At 34.9% G+C, this 20,180-nt stretch overlaps 1 protein-coding gene across 1 annotated transcript in view; it reads right to left on the bottom strand.

The window, feature by feature from the left end:
* The window catches only part of LOC123867951 (probable LIM domain-containing serine/threonine-protein kinase DDB_G0286997), a 70,600-nt gene that overhangs the window by 17,336 nt on the left and 33,084 nt on the right, over nucleotides 1-20,180 (bottom strand). Inside the window, exon 6 of the mRNA XM_045910279.1 lies at nucleotides 19,527-19,683. Within this exon, the coding sequence (XP_045766235.1) occupies nucleotides 19,527-19,683 (157 nt within the window). The remainder of the gene's footprint in view (nucleotides 1-19,526; nucleotides 19,684-20,180) is intronic.

The raw sequence follows: 20,180 nt of genomic DNA, 5'->3' as shown, positions 1-20,180 counted from the left end.
TCCCGGAAAATCAAAGAGTTCCCACGGGATTTCAAAAAACCTAAATTCACGCGGGCGAAGTCGCGGGCATTTGCTAGTTAGAAATAAAAACTACTTATGGCCTGCATAAAGATACATTTACTCTATGTTTATCCCAAAATGTTTAAAAAATAAATTTCCGCCTGTTTTGTTTGAAACCGGCCAGGCCGCTAGTATTCAATATTTTTCCGCCAGACACTTCTATTGATGTTTAGTATGTTTTAGACATAACAAAATGCGGTCGGCACTTTCGAAATTAGCACTTTTGAACTGCTGACCTGAATTTTATTAAGTTAATTCAATGTAATTTACCAAAAAAAAATTACAAAGGGTGTATTTCAATTTTGCTGAGCGACCGTACTTAACCATCTTAGCTTAAATCACGAAATGCTCAAAGGCCTTTAATGTAAAGGCTTTTAACCTAACATCTTAAAAGAACCTTTCATCTTTTTTGCTTGTCGTCAATTTTCTCATCCTTTTGCTACAAATCACTTAATTTTCATTTCGCTGCAAATTACCTACCAATTTTTTAAATGCACTCCAAAAACGACATTCTGATTAAATAAAATCCAAAAAAGCACTGCAGCAATCTTAGCTGCTAAGACTTAGCATGACGCCAAAACGATAACTTCCTGCGGGACTTGAGCTCACTCGCCAGTCAATTTTGTCTAGACTCTAGATGGTTTCATATTCCAATTATTATACGTAATAATAAGTTGATGTCTATATTTTGAAAATTCTTTGTGGAGATATTGACACAATATGGGTGTGGGGATAATGTTGCCCTCTTACACTATTTGTCATGCGAGACTTGGTCATGCTAAGGGTGCAGTTTTAGCACAAGCTAAATGCAAAATTGGAAAAATCTAGAATTGTATTTTTTAGAAAAAGTAGAGAGAGCTTTAAGAATTCCTTAAATGGAATGTAATGCTGTTAAAATGTGAATATAGCTACATTGTAGATAACAACACCTATACCATAGTATGTATAGAAGTAATAAAACTGGTTGTTTAAAGAAGACAATCATCTTCGGGGCATAATATCGTAATAGAGCTCGAATATTAGCGGAGCTCTCATCAAAATTTACAACGTAGGCGGACATAACAAAAAATGTATTTTACGTCTCTTTTTTATCGAAGCTTTTTACAATGAACAAAGCTAAAGAATGGCTGATACGTCGATAAAAATACCTTCATATACCGACATTTTTATAATAACAAAACATTCTCGAAGTTTTTGTAATCTACACATAAGCACGTAAGTCTCAATACTTGAACTTCTGCATATAAGTTTTCGCTTTTCTCTGTAACATGGAAGTTGACATTACTAAGAAATTTTTTTCAGCACGCAAAGTTGAGTCAGTTATTTATTTATATAAAACTTTACGCGATTGTGAAACCCAAAAAACTACTCTTCGAAATTTATAACGGTGTAAAAATGATGAGACCTTGAATGTCCCTTTATCTTGTTTAGGGATAAACCACGCAGGACAAAGGGTATCCCGCGGGATATCTTCGGGCTTATTGTATTACTACTTATTGTACGATCGTCACCGGATTAAAATAAATAACATTTACCGTTGTAGTGCACTGTATTCATACTTATAATAATATTATAAATGCAAAAGTGTGTATGCTTGCCTGTTTCCTTGCTGCCTTTTCACTTGACCGACAACAACGATCCCATTACCAATAACGGGGATGAACATAAGCTAGTTTTGTCTCGAAGAATTAAATAGTTCCCACGAAATGTTTAAAAACTTTCGTCAATATCTATTTGGTATAGAGATAGCATACATCCTGGAGACGGATGTAGGCTACTTTTTGTTTCTGAAGTCCCATCAAGGAGTTCCCATGGAATTTTGACAAACCTAAATCCACGCGTATGAAGTCGCGAGCATCATCTAGTTGTTTATAAAAAGACCATAGATAAGAATACGAAAAAAATAAGTTTATTCTCTCTCCAACCGTAGCGTATGAGTAGAATGTTACGATTACCGCCAGACATCAAGGCATATCAGACCTATTTCATATCTCACTTCTCATAATATAATATACATAGTTGTAGATATGTATATGTACTACGACAAGTGTTGAGTAAATAACTGCTACAGTGTATCCTTATATTATCTATCTATTACTGAGATTCAGTTCTTATAATGTCAGCTCTATTGTTGACCAAAGTTAGCCAATAAAAATCGTTTGGCTACTATTTTTTGGATACTTCTGTTGTCATCATCATTATTATTACTAACCCATCGCCAGTCTACTATTCACAGTCACTTAAATTTTTGTTAGAAAAAAAATTACCTATTTTGGAAAGTTACGCTACCTACGTAGGTAGCACGTACACGCCTTAGGCTTTGAACTCTGTCTGTCTGTCTGTCCTTCAACTTCAAAAGTCAGTAACAAGAATTCAGCTAAGGGTGAAAACGTTACGTAGCCTTAAAAATTCCTATCTTCTACTCCCTCTCGAATAGTACCTATCAATTTAATATGGAGACAGCCGAAGTTCACAAAAAAAATCTACTTATTCTTACTTGGTCTACTGTCCCAAGAAAACTCCTACAATAAATATTGTAATTGATAGAAAGTAGTAATAATTACAATGAAAAACTGATAAAAGATGAAATTATTTTTTTTACTTATGAAAGCAAAAAGCCTTGAATTTCCTAGGATACTCGTAGGTACGTCGGTACCTTACTTACCATCTTTTGATACACCTATGATGATACTTTCCTAGGGCTTATTGGTAACCTAAAATATACCATTTGCTAATAATAATTAAATTATTGCTAGTACTTTTTAGATCAAATCATAAAGAGTCCCTTGAGCCCGATTTGATCACAATTAGTAAAAGCAGAAAATTAAATGTAACTCTAACATTTAACTTTTATAATATCTACTACATGTACTATATATTATTATTTAAATTTGACTCTGGTATCTCTAATGAGTAAGTGCCTACCATACCTAAGGTAAGGATTCTTCAAGTAAATAATGTTGTATTAGATCGAACGGAGTGCGGTATAACAATTTTGTATATTGGTAGATCATGCAATACCTATTGGCTTCTACAAATGTAGCGCAACGTTATATTGATTCGCGGTACGGTTTTGTGACGAAAGTTAATTAAATCAAGGATTCTCGATTAGGAATATTAAAGATTAACAATTCCCCACCGATGTGGGTTAGGATAAAGGATGGAGTGCTGAAGCCGACCAATGTTTTATCGGAGTCGAGAGATTATGATGAAAAGGCTCATTCATTCAAGAAGGTACCTATGCCTAAATCATTTGAATTTTCATAATATAACTGTATACTTGTAGAATTAATAGATGTATATCTTACTAGCTGAGCCACCAATGATCGGAATGGAATTTATTACAAGTGTAAATTTAAAAATTTATAACACCCCCGACAAGTGAAGGTTACAGTAATAACTAGAAAAGAGCTGATAACTTTCAAACGGCTGAACCGATTTTCTTGAATTATAGCTAAGAACACTCTCGATCAAGTCACCTTTCAAACAAAAAAAAAACTAAATTAAAATCGGTTCATTAGTTTAGGAGCTACGATGCAACAGACAGATACACAGATACACAGACACACAGATACACACGTCAAACTTATAACACCCCTCTTTTTTGGTCGGGGGTTAAAAATCAATAAAGATTCGTAATGCACGTACTTTTTCATTTTTGACCGAAAGTACAAATACCAAGTTTCAAAAATGTCCAAAATGGATATTATACTTAACTAATAAAAAAATTACAGATTATATAAAAAAAATTCGTTCCCTATTAAACCCCGTTAGGAGTAGAATTTCCAAAAATTTTAAAATCCTATTTCTTTATGTTTAACCGGAAACCTAAATAACCCTACCAATTTTTATTATAAGTAACTTGAAAAATAACATGCGTTTATGAAACTTTTATCCTCTATTTCATCCCTAGTGAAATCTACAAGAATCTTTCCTACATTATAAATCTACTTACTGTCAATATCTCAAGTTTCGATTTCAACCCCAGCGGTTTAGGCTTGCGTTGATAGATCAATCAGTCAGTCAATAAAATAAATGTCTTTTTAACCCCCGACCCACAAAGAGGGGTGTTATAAGTTTGACGTGTGTATCTGTGTATCTGTCTGTGGCATCGTAGCTCCTAAACTACTGAACCGATTTTAATTTAGTTTTTTTTTGTTTGAAAGGTGGCTTGATCGAGAGTGTTCTTAGCTATAATCCAAGAAAATCGGTTCAGCCGTTTGAAAGTTATCAGCTCTTTTCTAGTTACTGTAACCTTACTTGTCGGGGGTGATATAAATTTTTAATTTACACTTGTTATGTGTTACTGATTTTCTCTCGCTGATCTTTGTCTCCCACATGATGATAGTCATATGATGAAAGATACCGATCCTAATCTTATAATGATGCCAAGTAATTCTAAGCTATCGGTCTCAAAGAAAAATCATTGCCGTTTACAGTTACCTATAGATGAAATGAGCAATTGACTTGGCCCACTGACACGCCATCATTGTCTTGTACACGCTCATTACGTGGTACCGCTACACGGGCTTCAAGAAATGTTACTCATTTGTTTTATCTCCTTTTCAATATTAAGGCACGTTCATTATACCACACGATATTGTATTACTGTTGCAATAGATTGCTAAGAGGTAAAAATATTATTTAGACATCTATAGGTACATAAATTGACTTTATTATATTTAAAAAGTATATATAGGTAAAGCAACCTATGTCACTCCCCAGCAGGTCTTTAACTAGGTATATCCATGCAATAAAACCGACTTCAAAAACCACAAACACTAAAAAGTAAAAAATAACTTTTATTTAGCTACACATGTAATGTACCTAGGTATGAAGTCGAGCGAGCATATTAAAACAAAATTAGAAATCCAAGAGTGAAGCTCGCCCGACTTCATACCTAGGTACATTACATGTGTAGCTAAATAAAAGTTATTTTTTACTTTTTAGTGTTTGTGGTTTTTGAAGTCGGTTTTATTTTTCTTTTGAAAATTTTTTATTTCACAATTTTTAGTGGCCCCACTGTACGATAATATGCTATGCCCAGTTAAAACCCTACTGTTTACTAAGCTATTGCACTGATCGCGAGCAATTTGCTCCTATCTATTGAGGAGTTCTGTTCTCCATCTCCGAAGATATTCATCAGATCTTCACCAAATTTATATGGGACCACCTGCACAGTATACCCTTTCAAACAAAAAAAAAAATTTCCAAATCGGTCCAGGGGTCTTTGAGTAATCGGGGAACATACATAAAAAATATAAAAAAAAATAAAAAAATAAAAAAAAAAGATTCCGACGAATTGAGAACCTCCTCCTTTTTTGGAAGTCGGTTAAAAATCAGGTCGATCCGTAGCTCCTTTGCGGCGTGATTGAAGGACAAATCAATAAGCAAACACAATTTCGCATTTATAATATGGGTAGTAATAGTATAATAGGTAATAAGCATTGACTGACATATATCGACGTACGTATCAGCTCTTAAGAGATCTCGTAGGCTCCCAATATGCAATGAAGGTGACCACGGAGGGCATTTCAGTAGATAAAAATCCTACATTACCCGATTTCTCCCCTACAACGTCGGATATCTTCAGAAGATTTCCTCTCCCCGTAAACAAAAAAAAAAGGTCTACGAACTTGTAATTTTGCCTGTAGGTTCACCATGAAGTAATGTAATTATACTCCCACGAAGAAAGGATTTTCAGAAAATTCACCCGAGCGAAGCCGGTACGGATCACTTAGTTTTAAATATTCGTTGCTTAAATTATGGGTATATGCTTGAATAATTTCGCACTCATTCTCACTCATTGGTCGACCTCGTTATTGTATTATGAAGAAATTAAAAAAAATCTATTGTAAAAGTTATATTATTGACCTATTTCTGAGCCTAATTTCCAATAACTTATTTATTTGTTGTACGAAAATTTTAATAAGTACTAACTCATTAAGTTACAAGCAGGATTAAATGACCCAACTAAGAAACTTGAGGACTGGGTAACCTATGTAATGATTGGCATGCAATGACGATTGTAATCTCGAAACTTATTAGTTAGGTACATGAAAATTGAGTATGTTATGACGGTTTTAATGTCAAAGTATTATATTTATACCAGACATGGACGTATAGAATACTATTTACGTAGTAGGTACGCTAGATATGGCGTGTCATACAAAACGACTGTTATTTTTTGTGCCTATTCGAGGTGAACCGAGCGTACTGGGAATTAACATTGACTTTTGTCAATTGGTCGTCATCTTGATTGATGTCTTATTTCTAATTACTCTAACTATAAGTTTCTAACATATCGTTCCGAGTACGCTAATGATGCTCACTGCTATTTATAAGTGCATAAATGGCGATAATCAAGTTGCTTTAGAGACACGTCGTCAATCGCATATCTAGCGTACTATATGAATTGTATTATAACATATCTATGATAATAGAACATATTGTCATTTGATTTTAGTACGAGTACTAGACGATCTAAACAAAGATTTCCTATGTAAATCTCATCTCATAAAGAATGCAAACATAACCTTTAGATTCTAGACTAGAAAATATATTTGGTATAATGTTTAGCATAATACTTCTTTATTCTTTTTTGATCAATTTATTATTTTTTGGCTGTTGTACATAACATTATACCTAAGAGTACCTATCTACCTATTGAAGAAAACAGGTCATGCATTGATTAGTGAGCAGGTTTTGGTCACAATATTTTTAAAAACTGGTACAACAGGATTGTCGTATTCAAATGCAATTTATGACCGTTTTGATCCTTTATCACATTTTCGCCTTGAAAACAAACCTAGGCGTCGCGTCGTCTTTATATTGCGACGTTTGCGTAATTAGCATTGATTACCGTGGGAATTTCCTTCCGTCGCGTTCTAGTCTTGGTCTAACTTATAATCTGCATAGAAAGCGGTAATGCAGTCTATAAAGCGAAACTTCCACTATTAATATAATAAATATTTATTATCGCTTTCTCCTACTGTGCGGCTTTAATAAAGTATCTAAGTATTAGTTGATGCCCGTGACTTCATCTGCGTGGATTTAGATTTTTTTAATCTCGTAGGAAGTCTGATTTTCTAGGATAAAAAGTTGCCTATAATCTGAATGCAAGCTATGTCTGGACCATAATATCATATGACTGCGTCCACTTTCAGTTTTTTTTGAATCCCGAGGGAACTCTTTGATTTTCCGTAACGAAAAGTAACCAGCAGCTACGAGTAGGTATGCGCCACCCCAAGATGCGAGATTTTTCTACTAAAACTGATGCCGGGAAAATACTTTCACATTTATAATGTTAGTTAGGAAGTAAAAATAATAAGGAGTAAGAGTATGATATTAACCTGACAAATAGAAAGTCGGCGCAAAAAATCTCGTATGTGCATAAGCTTAAACACCTGTAAAGGACTCGCAACCTACAAACTGTTCAAATAAACTCTTATTTGCTTTGATTTTGGGTAAATAGCTCTATAACGGTAAACTTAAAATTGGTGTGAACCAGTATATTTACGAGTACGTTAACTTTTCAGTAAGTATTAAGATTTATGAATTTCGCCTGTCAATATTTTTACTGGTAGGTATACTATGAGTATAACAAGTGTAAATTAAAAATTTATAACACCCCCGACAAGTGAAGGTAACGACAGTAGCTAGAAAAGAGCTGATAACTTTCAAACGACTGAACCGATTTTCTTGGACTATAAGGTAAGAACACTTTCGATCGGCTTTATTTAGTTTTTTTTTGTTTGAAAGGTGGCTCAAAAATTTTACACCCCTCTTTTTGGATCGGGGGTTAATAAAAAATAAATGGCAAGGACCTATTGGTCAATAAATAAGCATTATAGAGAAATTATTTAGATAATATTACAGTAATACGAGCATTCTACTGAAAATTAGATATGGGAAAGTTTTTGTTTGCTGGTTTGTTCGTTTGCCCTTCAATCACGCTGCAACGCAGCAACGGATGGACGAGATTTTTTTCATGAACATAGTTGAAGACCTGGAGTAACATTATAAGTATCTCAGCTACTTTTTTATCCCGGTAAGTCAAAGAGTTCCCAAGGGATTTTTAAATACCTAATACAGTAATTAATATCCCACCAAAAACATTTCATGTAAAAAGTTAGCCAAGACTCACAAGTTCATAATGTTTTCACTGTTAAAAAGTTATGAGATCTCTAGTAGAGCCAAGCCCCTAGCTGAGCTTAGATTTGTGCTGGCCATGGGACCTATCCCAAGTCCAAAGTAATATAGCTCTTAAATGTTCTTGACTATATCACATTTATAACAATAAATAACAAATCACTCTACTTACAAGCTCTGATTCTACAAACCCTACATCTTGGTAAAAAAAAGACGTCTTGGCCGTTTAATAACTTTTAACGTTTAATATGTTATGTCATGTAATAGTTTTACGAACATTAAACGGCCAAGCCGTACTTTTTTTACCAAGATATAGGGTTTGTAGAATCAGAGCTTGTAAGTAGAGTGATTTGTTATTTATTGTTATAAATGTGATATAGTCAAGAACATTTAAGAGCTATATTACTTTGGACTTGGGATAGGTCCCATGGCCAGCACAAATCTAAGCTCAGCTAGGGGCTTGGCTCTACTAGAGATCTCATAACTTTTTAACAGTGAAAACATTATGAACTTGTGAGTCTTGGCTAACTTTTTACATGAAATGTTTTTGGTGGGATTTCATTTCTTTTTGGCAGGTGCCCTAATTTTTTTTGGATCTATTTCTTGTAGGTACATCATTTTCATGGCCCACTCTCTATCGTTACCTCTTTTTTTAAAAGCTTTTATTCAACTTGCAATGTACTCGTATGTAAGTATATTTGTTCGGGTGGAATCTTGCAACTCAATTTTGAAGCAGATATACCAAATTTCAGTCTTTTAGTACTTCAGGAAACACAGATACTTGGTACGTTTGATAAATCTGCCACGGACATCTTATCATGTAAACTTTAGTATTCGAGCAACAAATTTTACAGATATGCATCTCATATACGAGGGGATGAAGGGGGACCCGATTTCTTAATTTATCTGTTGTTCATAATTCTTGAAATTTGTACTTAATGCCAAATTTCAGTCTTCTAGGACTTCGGGAAGTACCCTAGAATTACAGACTAGAAGTTTTGACTGTCAATAAATCTGAAACTATAAAAGCTAGACAATTGATACTCAATGCGTTTAATCAATTTGCCAAGGACATCTTATCCTGAAAATATCAGCATTCTAGCGACAGAATTTACAGATTTGCTTTTTTCATAAGAGGCGTAGAGGGGGAAAATTCCAATTTCTCAATTTTTCTGTAGTTTGTATGCAATTTCTAGTCTACACACCAAATTTCAGCCTTCTAGGACTTCGGGAATTACCCTAGAATTACAGACTAGAAGTTTTGACTGTCAATAAATCTGAAACTATAAAAGCTAGACAATTGATACTCAATGCGTTTAATTAATCTGCCAAAGACATCTTCTCCTGAAAATATCAGCATTCTAGCGACAGAATTTACAGATTTGCTTTACTCATAAGAGGCGTAGAGGAGGGGCATTGCCAATTTCTTAATTTTCCTGTAGTTGGTATGCAATTTCTAGTCTACACACCAAATTTCAGCCTTCTAGGACTTCGGGAAGTACCCTAGAATTACAGACTAGAAGTTTTGACTGTCAATAAATCTGAAACTATAAAAGCTAGACAATTGATACTCAATGGGTTTAATCAATTTGCCAAGGACATCTTATCCTGAAAATATCAGCATTCTACCGACAGAATTTACAGATTTGCTTTTCCCATAAGAGTCGTAGAGGGGGGGCATTGCCAATTTCTTAATTTTCCTGTAGTTTGTATGCAATTTCTAGTCTACATACCAAATTTCAGCCTTCTAGGACTTCGGGAAGTACCCTAGAATTACAGACTAGAAGTTTTGACTGTCAATAAATCTGAAACTATAAAAGCTAGACAATTGATACTCAATGAGTTTAATCAATTTGCCAAGGACATCTTATCCTGAAAATATCAGCATTCTAGCGACAGAATTTACAGATTTGCTTTACTCATAAGAGTCGTAGAGGGGGGGCATTGCCAATTTCTTAATTTTCCTGTAGTTTGTATGCAATTTCTAGTCTACATACCAAATTTCAGCCTTCTAGGACTTCGGGAAGTACCCTAGAATTACAGACTAGAAGTTTTGACTGTCAATAAATCTGAAACTATAAAAGCTAGACAATTGATACTCAATGAGTTTAATCAATTTGCCAAGGACATCTTATCCTGAAAATATCAGAATTCTAGCGACAGAATTTACAGATTTGCTTTACTCATAAGAGGCGTAAAGGGGGGGCATTGCCAATTTCTTAATTTTCCTGTAGTTTGTATGCAATTTCTAGTCTACATACCAAATTTCAGCCTTCTAGGACTTCGGGAAGTACCCTAGAATTACAGACTAGAAGTTTTGACTGTCAATAAATCTGAAACTATAAAAGCTAGACAATTGATACTCAATGAGTTTAATCAATTTGCCAAGGACATCTTATCCTGAAAATATCAGAATTCTAGCGACAGAATTTACAGATTTGCTTTACTCATAAGAGGCGTAGAGGGGGGGGCATTGCCAATTTCTTAATTTTCCTGTAGTTTGTATGCAATTTCTAGTCTACATACCAAATTTCAGCCTTCTAGGACTTCTGGAAGTACCCTAGAATTACAGACTATGAATTGTGATGATCATCAGTGAGGGACGAAAACGGCGTATTTTAGGTATCAATTAATCTGTAACCATAAATGCTAGATATTTGATACTTAGTATATTTGGTAAATTTGCTGAGGACACCTTATACTGAAAATTTCAGCTTTCTAGCGTCATCCAGACCGAAGTTATGACGGGTCGAAAATACGGCGAAACACTTCGAGAAAAAGGTACTACGTAGCGCCCCGGCCGCCGTTTGGCTCGTCTTGGCGGGGGCACTGCCGTGCCCCCTGATACAGTAATAAAAAAATTACGAAATAGTTCTAACAACAGCTGGACAATGATATCTACTGTGAAAGTTTCATGGCCTAACGACTGTACGTTTTTAAAAAAAAACTAGCGACCCGCCCGGGCTTCGCACGGGTGGACACTACCACGAAAAATCCTATCTATTTTCCGGGATAAAATATAGCCTATACGGATTCGGAAGACTCCCTCTAAGTAATGGTAAAAGAAATTTTGAAATCGGTCCAGTAGTTTTTGAGCCTATTCAATACAAACATACAAAAATACAAAAATACAAAGGTTTCCTCTTTATAATATTAGTATAGATAATTGACGAGGAAAATTAGCACTACTGTGCTAACTGTGCTGCAAAAACTTATTTGTCATTAAAAAAAAAACGAAAAAAGACAAACATGATATTTTTATTGTTATCAATTGAATGTTCCGTATCCTCATCATCAGACCCTGGACAAAATTCTGTTGCTGTTCTGTTCTGTTTTCGTCCACGTGGATTTAGGTTTTTAAAAATCATATAGGAACTCTTTGATTTTCCGGGATACAAAGTTGTCTATGTCCTTTCCCGGGATGTAAGCTAACTCTGGACCAAACATAAAAATCGATTAAACTGTTGGGCTGTGAAAGCAGACAGACGGACAGACACACTTTCGCATTTATAATATTAGTATGGAATGTATGAGCTTTACTTATTTGGAGTTTTATAATATCTTTGATAGGTATTCACATTGTCGATCACGACCATAGATAGTTGCGGCGCAGATGATCCTAAGAGGCCACAAACTAAAAAAAAAACCTACTTAATATCTGGAAAATACTGGACTAATAACTCAATACTCAACGGGGCGAGATCTTGTACTTGCTTACCTACTTATCAAAATAACGAACCTACAAAGTTCGCATATGATGCTTTAGGAAAACCCACATAAATTACACAAATTACCTATAATAAAGAGCTAGTTCAATTTGTTCAGGCATATCATCAACGATTAAATCAAACTCGTTTTTGATCCAAACTATTAGAATTGCCGATTTCTAATTTTAGCATCCAAACAAAAAAGATGTACCTGTATTATAATTTATATAATATCTTTTTGTACATACCTAATTATATAATCTCCTTATCATTGATCCTTATACAATTAACTATACGTCGCATTATTTTGATGAAACCAGAAAATTATTTCTCCAGATTAAAATCCTGGATCTGCTCAGGATTATGATGAAATCGAGTACTTGTACCCATCAAAATAATTCCATCGAAATCCTGCTACTTTGAATATCTTAAAATAGAACTTATTTCGTTTTCATTGACTATTTGCTCAACTCGTTTATTTGAGTTGTGGTTAAAACCACGGTCAAACGGATAAATGTGACTAGCACTTAGCTATATACCAAGGTATATAATCGTAAAAATCGTGCTCCTAGATGAGATTATGTAATCCATTATGTAACTACCTAAAATGATCATGACACAGAAGTGTAAAAAATTAAGTATAGCTTAAATAAAATAATATGAATTTTTGATTTGCCTTATTGTTAAGTTCATCCAACAGCGGCCTTAGCCTCAATACTGTAGATTACTGTAGATTAGCGTTAGGTGCTTATAATACTAATAAATAATACTGAATATTAATATATTCGGTCTTGAGTATGAACATAATTATCATATTTATCGATCGATCTTTGAAATCCACTCTAACTCATCTCTAACGCCTATCATTGCATGCCTGATAGTAAATATTCCCAAAAGTATTCGCCATCCTCACTTCGCACTTGGCCAGCGTGGTGGCCTAAGCCTTTCTCATCTGAGAGGAGAGCTGTGCACAGTAATGTACCAGATATGGGACGATGATGATGATGAAAACAACAAGAATGAGTTACCTACATTTTATTACAAAACTAGAGGATGCCCGCAACTTCGTCCGTGTGGATTTAGGTTTTTAAAGATCTCGTGGGAACTGTTTGATTTTCCGGGATAAAAAGTTGCCTATGTCAATTACAGGGACGCAAGCTACCTCGGTACCAAATTTTAAACAAATCCGTTAAGCGGATGGGTTTTTGGGAATCCCATGGGAACTCTTTGATTATCCGGTATGAAAAGTAGCCTATGTCCGTCCCCGGGATATAAGCTAACTCTGTACCTTTCGTCAGAATCGGTTAAACTGTTGGGCCGTGAAAAGGTAGCAGACAGACAGAAGACACACTTTCGCATTTATAAGTATGGATATGGATATTATTTGACTTTAAAAAACTGAAAAACTTTTAGTGAAAAAATAAAAAGTCTTATTCATACGAGTGCATGAACTCAGACGAATGTGTCCATAGCCTAAAAGAAAAAAACTAGGTGATTGGCCAAAACCGGATCGATATTGCATAAGCCCATGTGCATTCGGCCTGCGAAACCTGTAAAAGTGCAATGACCTACCGATGTTGCCTTTTTGTGAAGTCTTTCTTAATACGAAAGATGTTAATTACCAATTTTACTTAAACACAAATAAGATAAAATTCCCAAATCCATACTGCTATTATAAATGCGAAAATGCATCTGTCTGTCTGTCTGTCTGTCTACGAGCTTTTCACGCCTTTTAAAAAAATTAAATAATTTATTCATTAGACTGCTCACATTTTTCTTTAAAAGAAATAGACGTATCTATCAATCTGTCTATCAAAGTATTTTCTGATTAATGATTAAATTAATTATATTATTGGAGTAGGTATTCATTTATTCTACAGGGTACTTAATTTGCCATAGTTAACCTTCATGAAGAACAATGGTTCGGTTGGAATTTCAATTAAATATAATCGCAGGTTTTCTTGTTGCTAACAATGCTTCTATGAATGATATTTTAAATTGCTAAAAAAATACAATTACCTCAGAGTAATATGAAAAGTCATATTTAAATAGACAATCATAGGTACCTACCTGAAAACAACTAGAAAGCCAGAAGGAAAAATTACAAACTTGAAGCGCTTGAAGCCAGGTAAACCAATTTAAAAAATACTTTTCTGTAAAGCGCAGAGTAAAAGTTCCTTTTAGGTATTACTTAAGTATTCTGAGCTTTAAGTTTCAGATCTCTTCATCGGGCTGGGTGCACATTGGCTACTTTTATCTGTCTAGCATCCATTAATAGTACCATAGTTTCTTGTATAGCAAATTCAAGCCACTAATTAATTATATATTAGATTTAATATATATTAGAGTTGTATTTTAACGTTATGTCATAATATGAACAATGTCTACAACCAACATAGAACCGTATTTTGTATTTATATATATATATATATATTTCTAAATGTATAGGTATTATGTATGTATAGAAAAGTTGACTGATCTATCAACGCACAGCTCAAACTACTTACTGGATGGCTCGGGCTGGACATGCAGATAGCTATCATGACGTAGACTTTCGCTATGAAAGGATTTTTGGAAATTCAATTCAGGAGTAAAATAGGGGTTTGAAATTTGTGTAGTCCACGCGAACGAAGTCGCGGGCTTAAGTTAGTCATTTATAAAATACCATTTATATTACCTTTCATACTAAACTTTACCAAGAATACCATTTTCATAATTAGACTAAATAAAATGAAGAAATATTGAATTATTATTTAAGAAAGAATAAGAGAAACAAAGACACTAATAGAATCGGGCTTCATTGTGTATATAAAGTTTCGACCTGCCGCCTACATTCCCACTAAAGAATTACAGCATAAAATGTTAGTGGAAGAATAAAGTATGTCACAAGAGATAGGATTCATACTGGGTACCTACTGAGAAACTCATAAATGGCATAGTTAAATGGCATAGTTGTACATATTAGGAATAGGTAAGCTTAAAGCAGTATGTAAAGTCTTATAAAGTCTAATAATCCATACTTGGCCTGCGTGGTGCACTCTCTTTTTTTTCAGACTTGGGCGCGTTTGGAACCCTCGTAGCTTTAGTTTTAAGTTACGTAATTAATTATATCACCACTATATCGTACAAATTTAACAATTTCGACCGTCAAAAGGAGTACAATTGAATAAATGATTTTGACTTTGACTTTGACTAATGCCTGAATCCTATCTGAGAGGAAACCCGTGCTCAACAATGGCACAGTGGACCATCGATGTGTTAAGATGATGATTATGATGAAGCTGAAAGAACTCTCGCTAGATAACCTCAAAGCTGCAGAGGTATAAAAACTCACCTTAGTCTAATGAATAAGGATTAAACTTAACATTTGAGTTGGCAAGATAAAAGCAACGCCAAAAGTTTTTTAGACTTGACTTTGCACAATACTTAAAAACTTTTCGCGTTGATTTCATGTTATCGACTCAAAATCAGTTCAAAAGGACTATTATTTTAAATTTTATGAATACATCAATAAATTTTATGGATAAGTATTCATTAGTATTTTCAACTGTATTTTTTACAAACCTTTGAGCTTTCGGCAATGAAAGTTTTGAATTTGTTAGTAATTCTCTAAAATTGTTACAGTTTTTGATTTAATAAAAGTTTGGTTTCATTTTAGATTGTAACGATGAGACTGGCATTTATAGGTCATCCCTCAAGCCCCTTAAAAATATCAGATTTAAAAAAACTCATGAAAATGGTTAGGTTAAAGCCTTGTTGACTGGACTACCTGACAAAAAGGTCTGAAAACGTGTGTATATCGCCACCCACATTGGGCTTATAAATATACCTACCGACTACAAACATACAGCCTATAATCCCTTTGGTCCTATTTTCTCATATTTGTCCTGGTGCAAAGGAAATAAAGGACATAGCATAAAGCTTTGTACGTATTTCAGTCACGAACAAAGAGTGCAACGTGTTTTATACTTCAGTTTATTTTATTTTGTGGCTTACGTTTTCGAGGTAAACCGTCCATAGTCAGATACAGGTAGGTTGTATTAAATGAGGCTTTGTCCACGTGAAATTAGACTAAACCCCTGATCCTGGTTTTAAGTCCAAACTAATGAAATTAAATATTTAATTATTATTATACAAAGAAACAAGAAATTTCTTTTAAAGTACCTTCTCCGGGGATCCTATAAAATGTTCGTTATCTTTCTTACACATATTTAATAAGGAAACTTTATTAGGAAAAGTGTGTAACTTTCGAGATTAATCTAATTTTAATTTCTTTCTTCGCTTGTTATTGAAAACAAAGTTCTCAAAGGAATTTTCGGGCGAATAAGTTACTCGGATCATTCTTTTGTTTTAAAATAAAAAGCTTTTGAACACTATGTACCTACATTGTGTATTAGAGCTCACGAAAAGCTGCCGCGAATTTGCCCACGATTCACACTCGCTCTATAATCTAAACTCGCAACTTTTCGCAGTCTAGTCATTCCTTTGTTGCAGATAAAAAATCGACTTCGGACGGGAATAACGCGAAGTGAGAACGCCAAGCCGCGAAACTATCCAATTGTATCGCGGTATTCGTGGGCTTGTGAAGAATGGGCTTTAGAAGCACAATAATATTGGAATACAAATACCTAATTTATGTGGACGGTGTCAGTGTCACAGCACACGTCCTGATTCAATTACTATGCACGTCACTAGTAATTTATGCGTATTTATATACTGCCTTGTGCGATATCACCTGTATTTTAATTTATGACTTAATACAAGTGTAAATTAAAAATCAGGGGGCACGGCAGTGCCCCCGCCAAGACGAGCCAAACGGCGGCCGGGGCGCTACGTACCTTTTTCTCGAAGTGTTTCGCCGTATTTTCGACTCGTCATAACTTCGGTCTGGATGACGCTAGAAAGCTGAAATTTGCAGTATAAGGTGTCCTCAGCAAACTTACCAAATATACTAAGTATCAAATATCTAGCTTTTATGGTTACAGATTTATTGATACCTAAAATACGCCGATTTCGTCCCTCACTGATGATCATCAAAACCTCTACTCAAAACCTCTAAGGTACTTCCCGAAGTCCTAGAAGACTGAAATTTGGTATGTAGACTAGAAATTGACAACAAACTACAGGAAAATTAAGAAATTGGAAATGCCCCCCCTCTACGCCTCTTATGGGTGAAGCAAATCTGTAAATTCTGTCGCTAGAATGCTGATATTTTCAGGATAAGATATCCTTGGCAAATTGATTAAACGCATTGAGTATCAATTGTCTAGCTTTTATAGTTTCAGATTTATTGACAGTCAAAACTTCTAGTCTGTAATTCTAGGGTACTTCCCGAAGTCCTAGAAGACTGAAATTTGGTGTGTACACTAGAAATTGCATACAAACTACAGGAAAATTAAGAAATTCAAAATTTTCCCCCTCCACTCCCCGTATGGGGGAAGCAAATTATTTGTAAAGTCTATCGCTAGAATGCTGATATTTTCAGAATAATATGTCCTTGACAGACTTATCAAACGTACCAAGTATCAATTCTCTACCTGTTATGGTTTCAGATTTATTGCCATTCAAAACCCCTCTAGTCAAAAGTTCTAAAGTACTTCCCTAAGTCCTAGAAGACTGAAATTTGGTATGTAGGCTAGGGATTTCATTCAAACAACAGGAAAATAAACTTTTCCCAGTCTGTACATTTAAAAAATGTGTTTCCTGAAGTCCTAAAAGACTGAAATTTGATATATCTGCTTTAAAATTGAGTTGCAAGATTCCACCCAAACAAACATAGTTACATACTCGTACATTGCAAGTGGAATAAAAGCTTTTAAAAAAAGAGGTACCTACAAAAAATAGATCCAAAAAAAAAATCTAGGGCACCTGCCAAAAAGAAATGAAATCCCACCAAAAACATTTCATGTAAAATGTTGCCAAGACTCACAAGTTCATAATGCTTTCACTGTTAAAAAGTTATGAGATCTCTAGTAGAGCCAAGCCCCTAGCTGAGCTTAGAATTGCGCTGCCCATGGGACCTATCCCAAGTCCAAAGTATATAGCTCTTAAATGCTCTTGAGTATATCACATTGATAATAATAAAGAACAAATAACTCTACTTACAAGCTCTGATTTTACAAACCCTAAATCTTGGTTAAAAAAGTATGGCTTGGCCGTTTAATGTTCGTGAAACTATTACATGTCATAACATATTATAATATTAAGGTCATAAGGAATAGTTTGTTCGACAATTACTAATTTATATTATTCTTCATGATTGTCGCACAAGCTATTCCGGGCTTAAATGTCATATCAGATAAAAGTACCACGAACATTAAACGGCCAAGCCGTCCTTTTTTAACCAAGATTTAGGGTTTGTAAAATCAGAGCTTGTAAGTAGAGTTATTTGTTCTTTATTATTATCAATGTGATATACTCAAGAGCATTTAAGAGCTATATACTTTGGACTTGGGATAGGTCCCATGGGCAGCGCAATTCTAAGCTCAGCTAGGGGCTTGGCTCTACTAGAGATCTCATAACTTTTTAACAGTGAAAGCATTATGAACTTGTGAGTCTTGGCAACATTTTACATGAAATGTTTTTGGTGGGATTTATTATACCCCCGACAAGTGAAGGTTACAGTAACTAGAAAAGAGCTGATAACTTTCAAACGGCTGAACCGATTTTCTTGGATTATAGCTAAGAACACTCTCGATCAAGCCACCTTTCAAACAAAAAAAAAACTAAATTAAAATCGATTCATTAGTTTACGCGCTACGATGCCACAGACAGATACAGAGATACACACGTCAAACTTATAACAGCCCTCTTTTTGGGTTGGGGGTTAAAAACTGATCAGGTGACAAACGAATGTTTGTAAATAATGATGTGCCAGTGAAAATACTGATCAAACGCTCTAATAAAGACTATACTTGCATTTGCAATTTATCGGCTCACAATATAAACCTACCATAACACAATGTGTTTGCATCTCTATTATAGTGTGCGTGGCTTAGACCTGAACATTGAAGACAGCTTTTTCAGTTGACGTCAGGTGATAAGCTATGGACAACAGTGGAGGAGAATTTTTGAGGGAGGTGATTGCATGCAGCTTTTTTTAAAGGATTCCGTTGATCCTTGATGCAAGATTTCAAATTCCTAGATCCAACAGTTTAGGTTGTTTGTCAGTCAGTCTCGATATCGTATTCGTAACTGTTAAAGGTCGTATTCACAATTTAGTGTCGTTGTAACGCTGGTAACTGTAGCCGTCCACTCGGTTCAGTCCTCGGCTTTTCTTATAGCCGTTGTGAAGGCTAGTGAGTGACTTAACCTGGTCAAACTAGTGGCTAGGTGATCTGCTACTACTGTGGTCTTTTGCCCTGCATTTTGCCTACGACTATTTTATCCAGATTATCAGGCAGGAATTGGGCAGTATGACTCAAACCCCCAGAATCCTTTGGTAGCAAAACGTTGAAAGAAAGTCAAGTGCTGTCACAAAGTTGTTCCAGGATTATTATTTTTATTTGTACCAGAAATTTGTATGAAAAATAAAGAAAGAAAAAATGAACAGCGTTTTGTTTGTTCTCTTAGCGGACCATAGATGGATATAGGTTTCTACAAACTTACCGGTAGCGGGAAAGGTGAGTTTCTCTGTGGCATGCCAAAAGGTCCTCGTGGCTCAGCGCGTTCAGAAGCTGGCGCCGGTCTGATGGGGAGGCGGACTGGTCCTGACAGTGGGAACGCGAACACTTGCGATTGAGGATCAGGGAACATCGGCATGGGTCTGCAACAAAAAAAAAATAGGAATTGGAGAAATGTTTTCCAAAACTTTCAAGCTTCTACTGACTACGCACTGTAACTAATTAGTGAAATTACATTCGAACTCTGTTTGGTACATTCAATATTGTAATTAGAATTTAATGCAATCAGAATACAATAATATGTTAATGTTGAGAGAAATCGATACAATGTTCAGCCTAAAATATCTACCTAACCTATCTATCACTATGTTCATATGTTAATTTACCCGTGACTTTAGATCTATCGACGATAAATAAGATTGCCAAATACAAGTTATAGCTTATTTCTTAAGTTGCGTCCACACTAATAAAATTGACGCTGGGAAAGCGGGTGAACATTATAATTTAGAAATACTCCGTCAGGGTAGAGAGTGGACGTCTTCGTCAGTAGTCTTAGCACAATCAGTGCGAAACATCTCTTTCGCGGCTTTTGCAACGCAAATGCGAATCTTTTTTGAACGCTTCGCCTGAAAATAGATTC

Source organism: Maniola jurtina, chromosome 9, assembly GCF_905333055.1.
Source record: "Maniola jurtina chromosome 9, ilManJurt1.1, whole genome shotgun sequence".
Taxonomy (NCBI): Eukaryota; Metazoa; Arthropoda; class Insecta; order Lepidoptera; family Nymphalidae; genus Maniola; species Maniola jurtina.
Note: the sequence above shows the minus strand (reverse complement) of the source record. Positions and strands in the feature narration are given on the sequence as shown.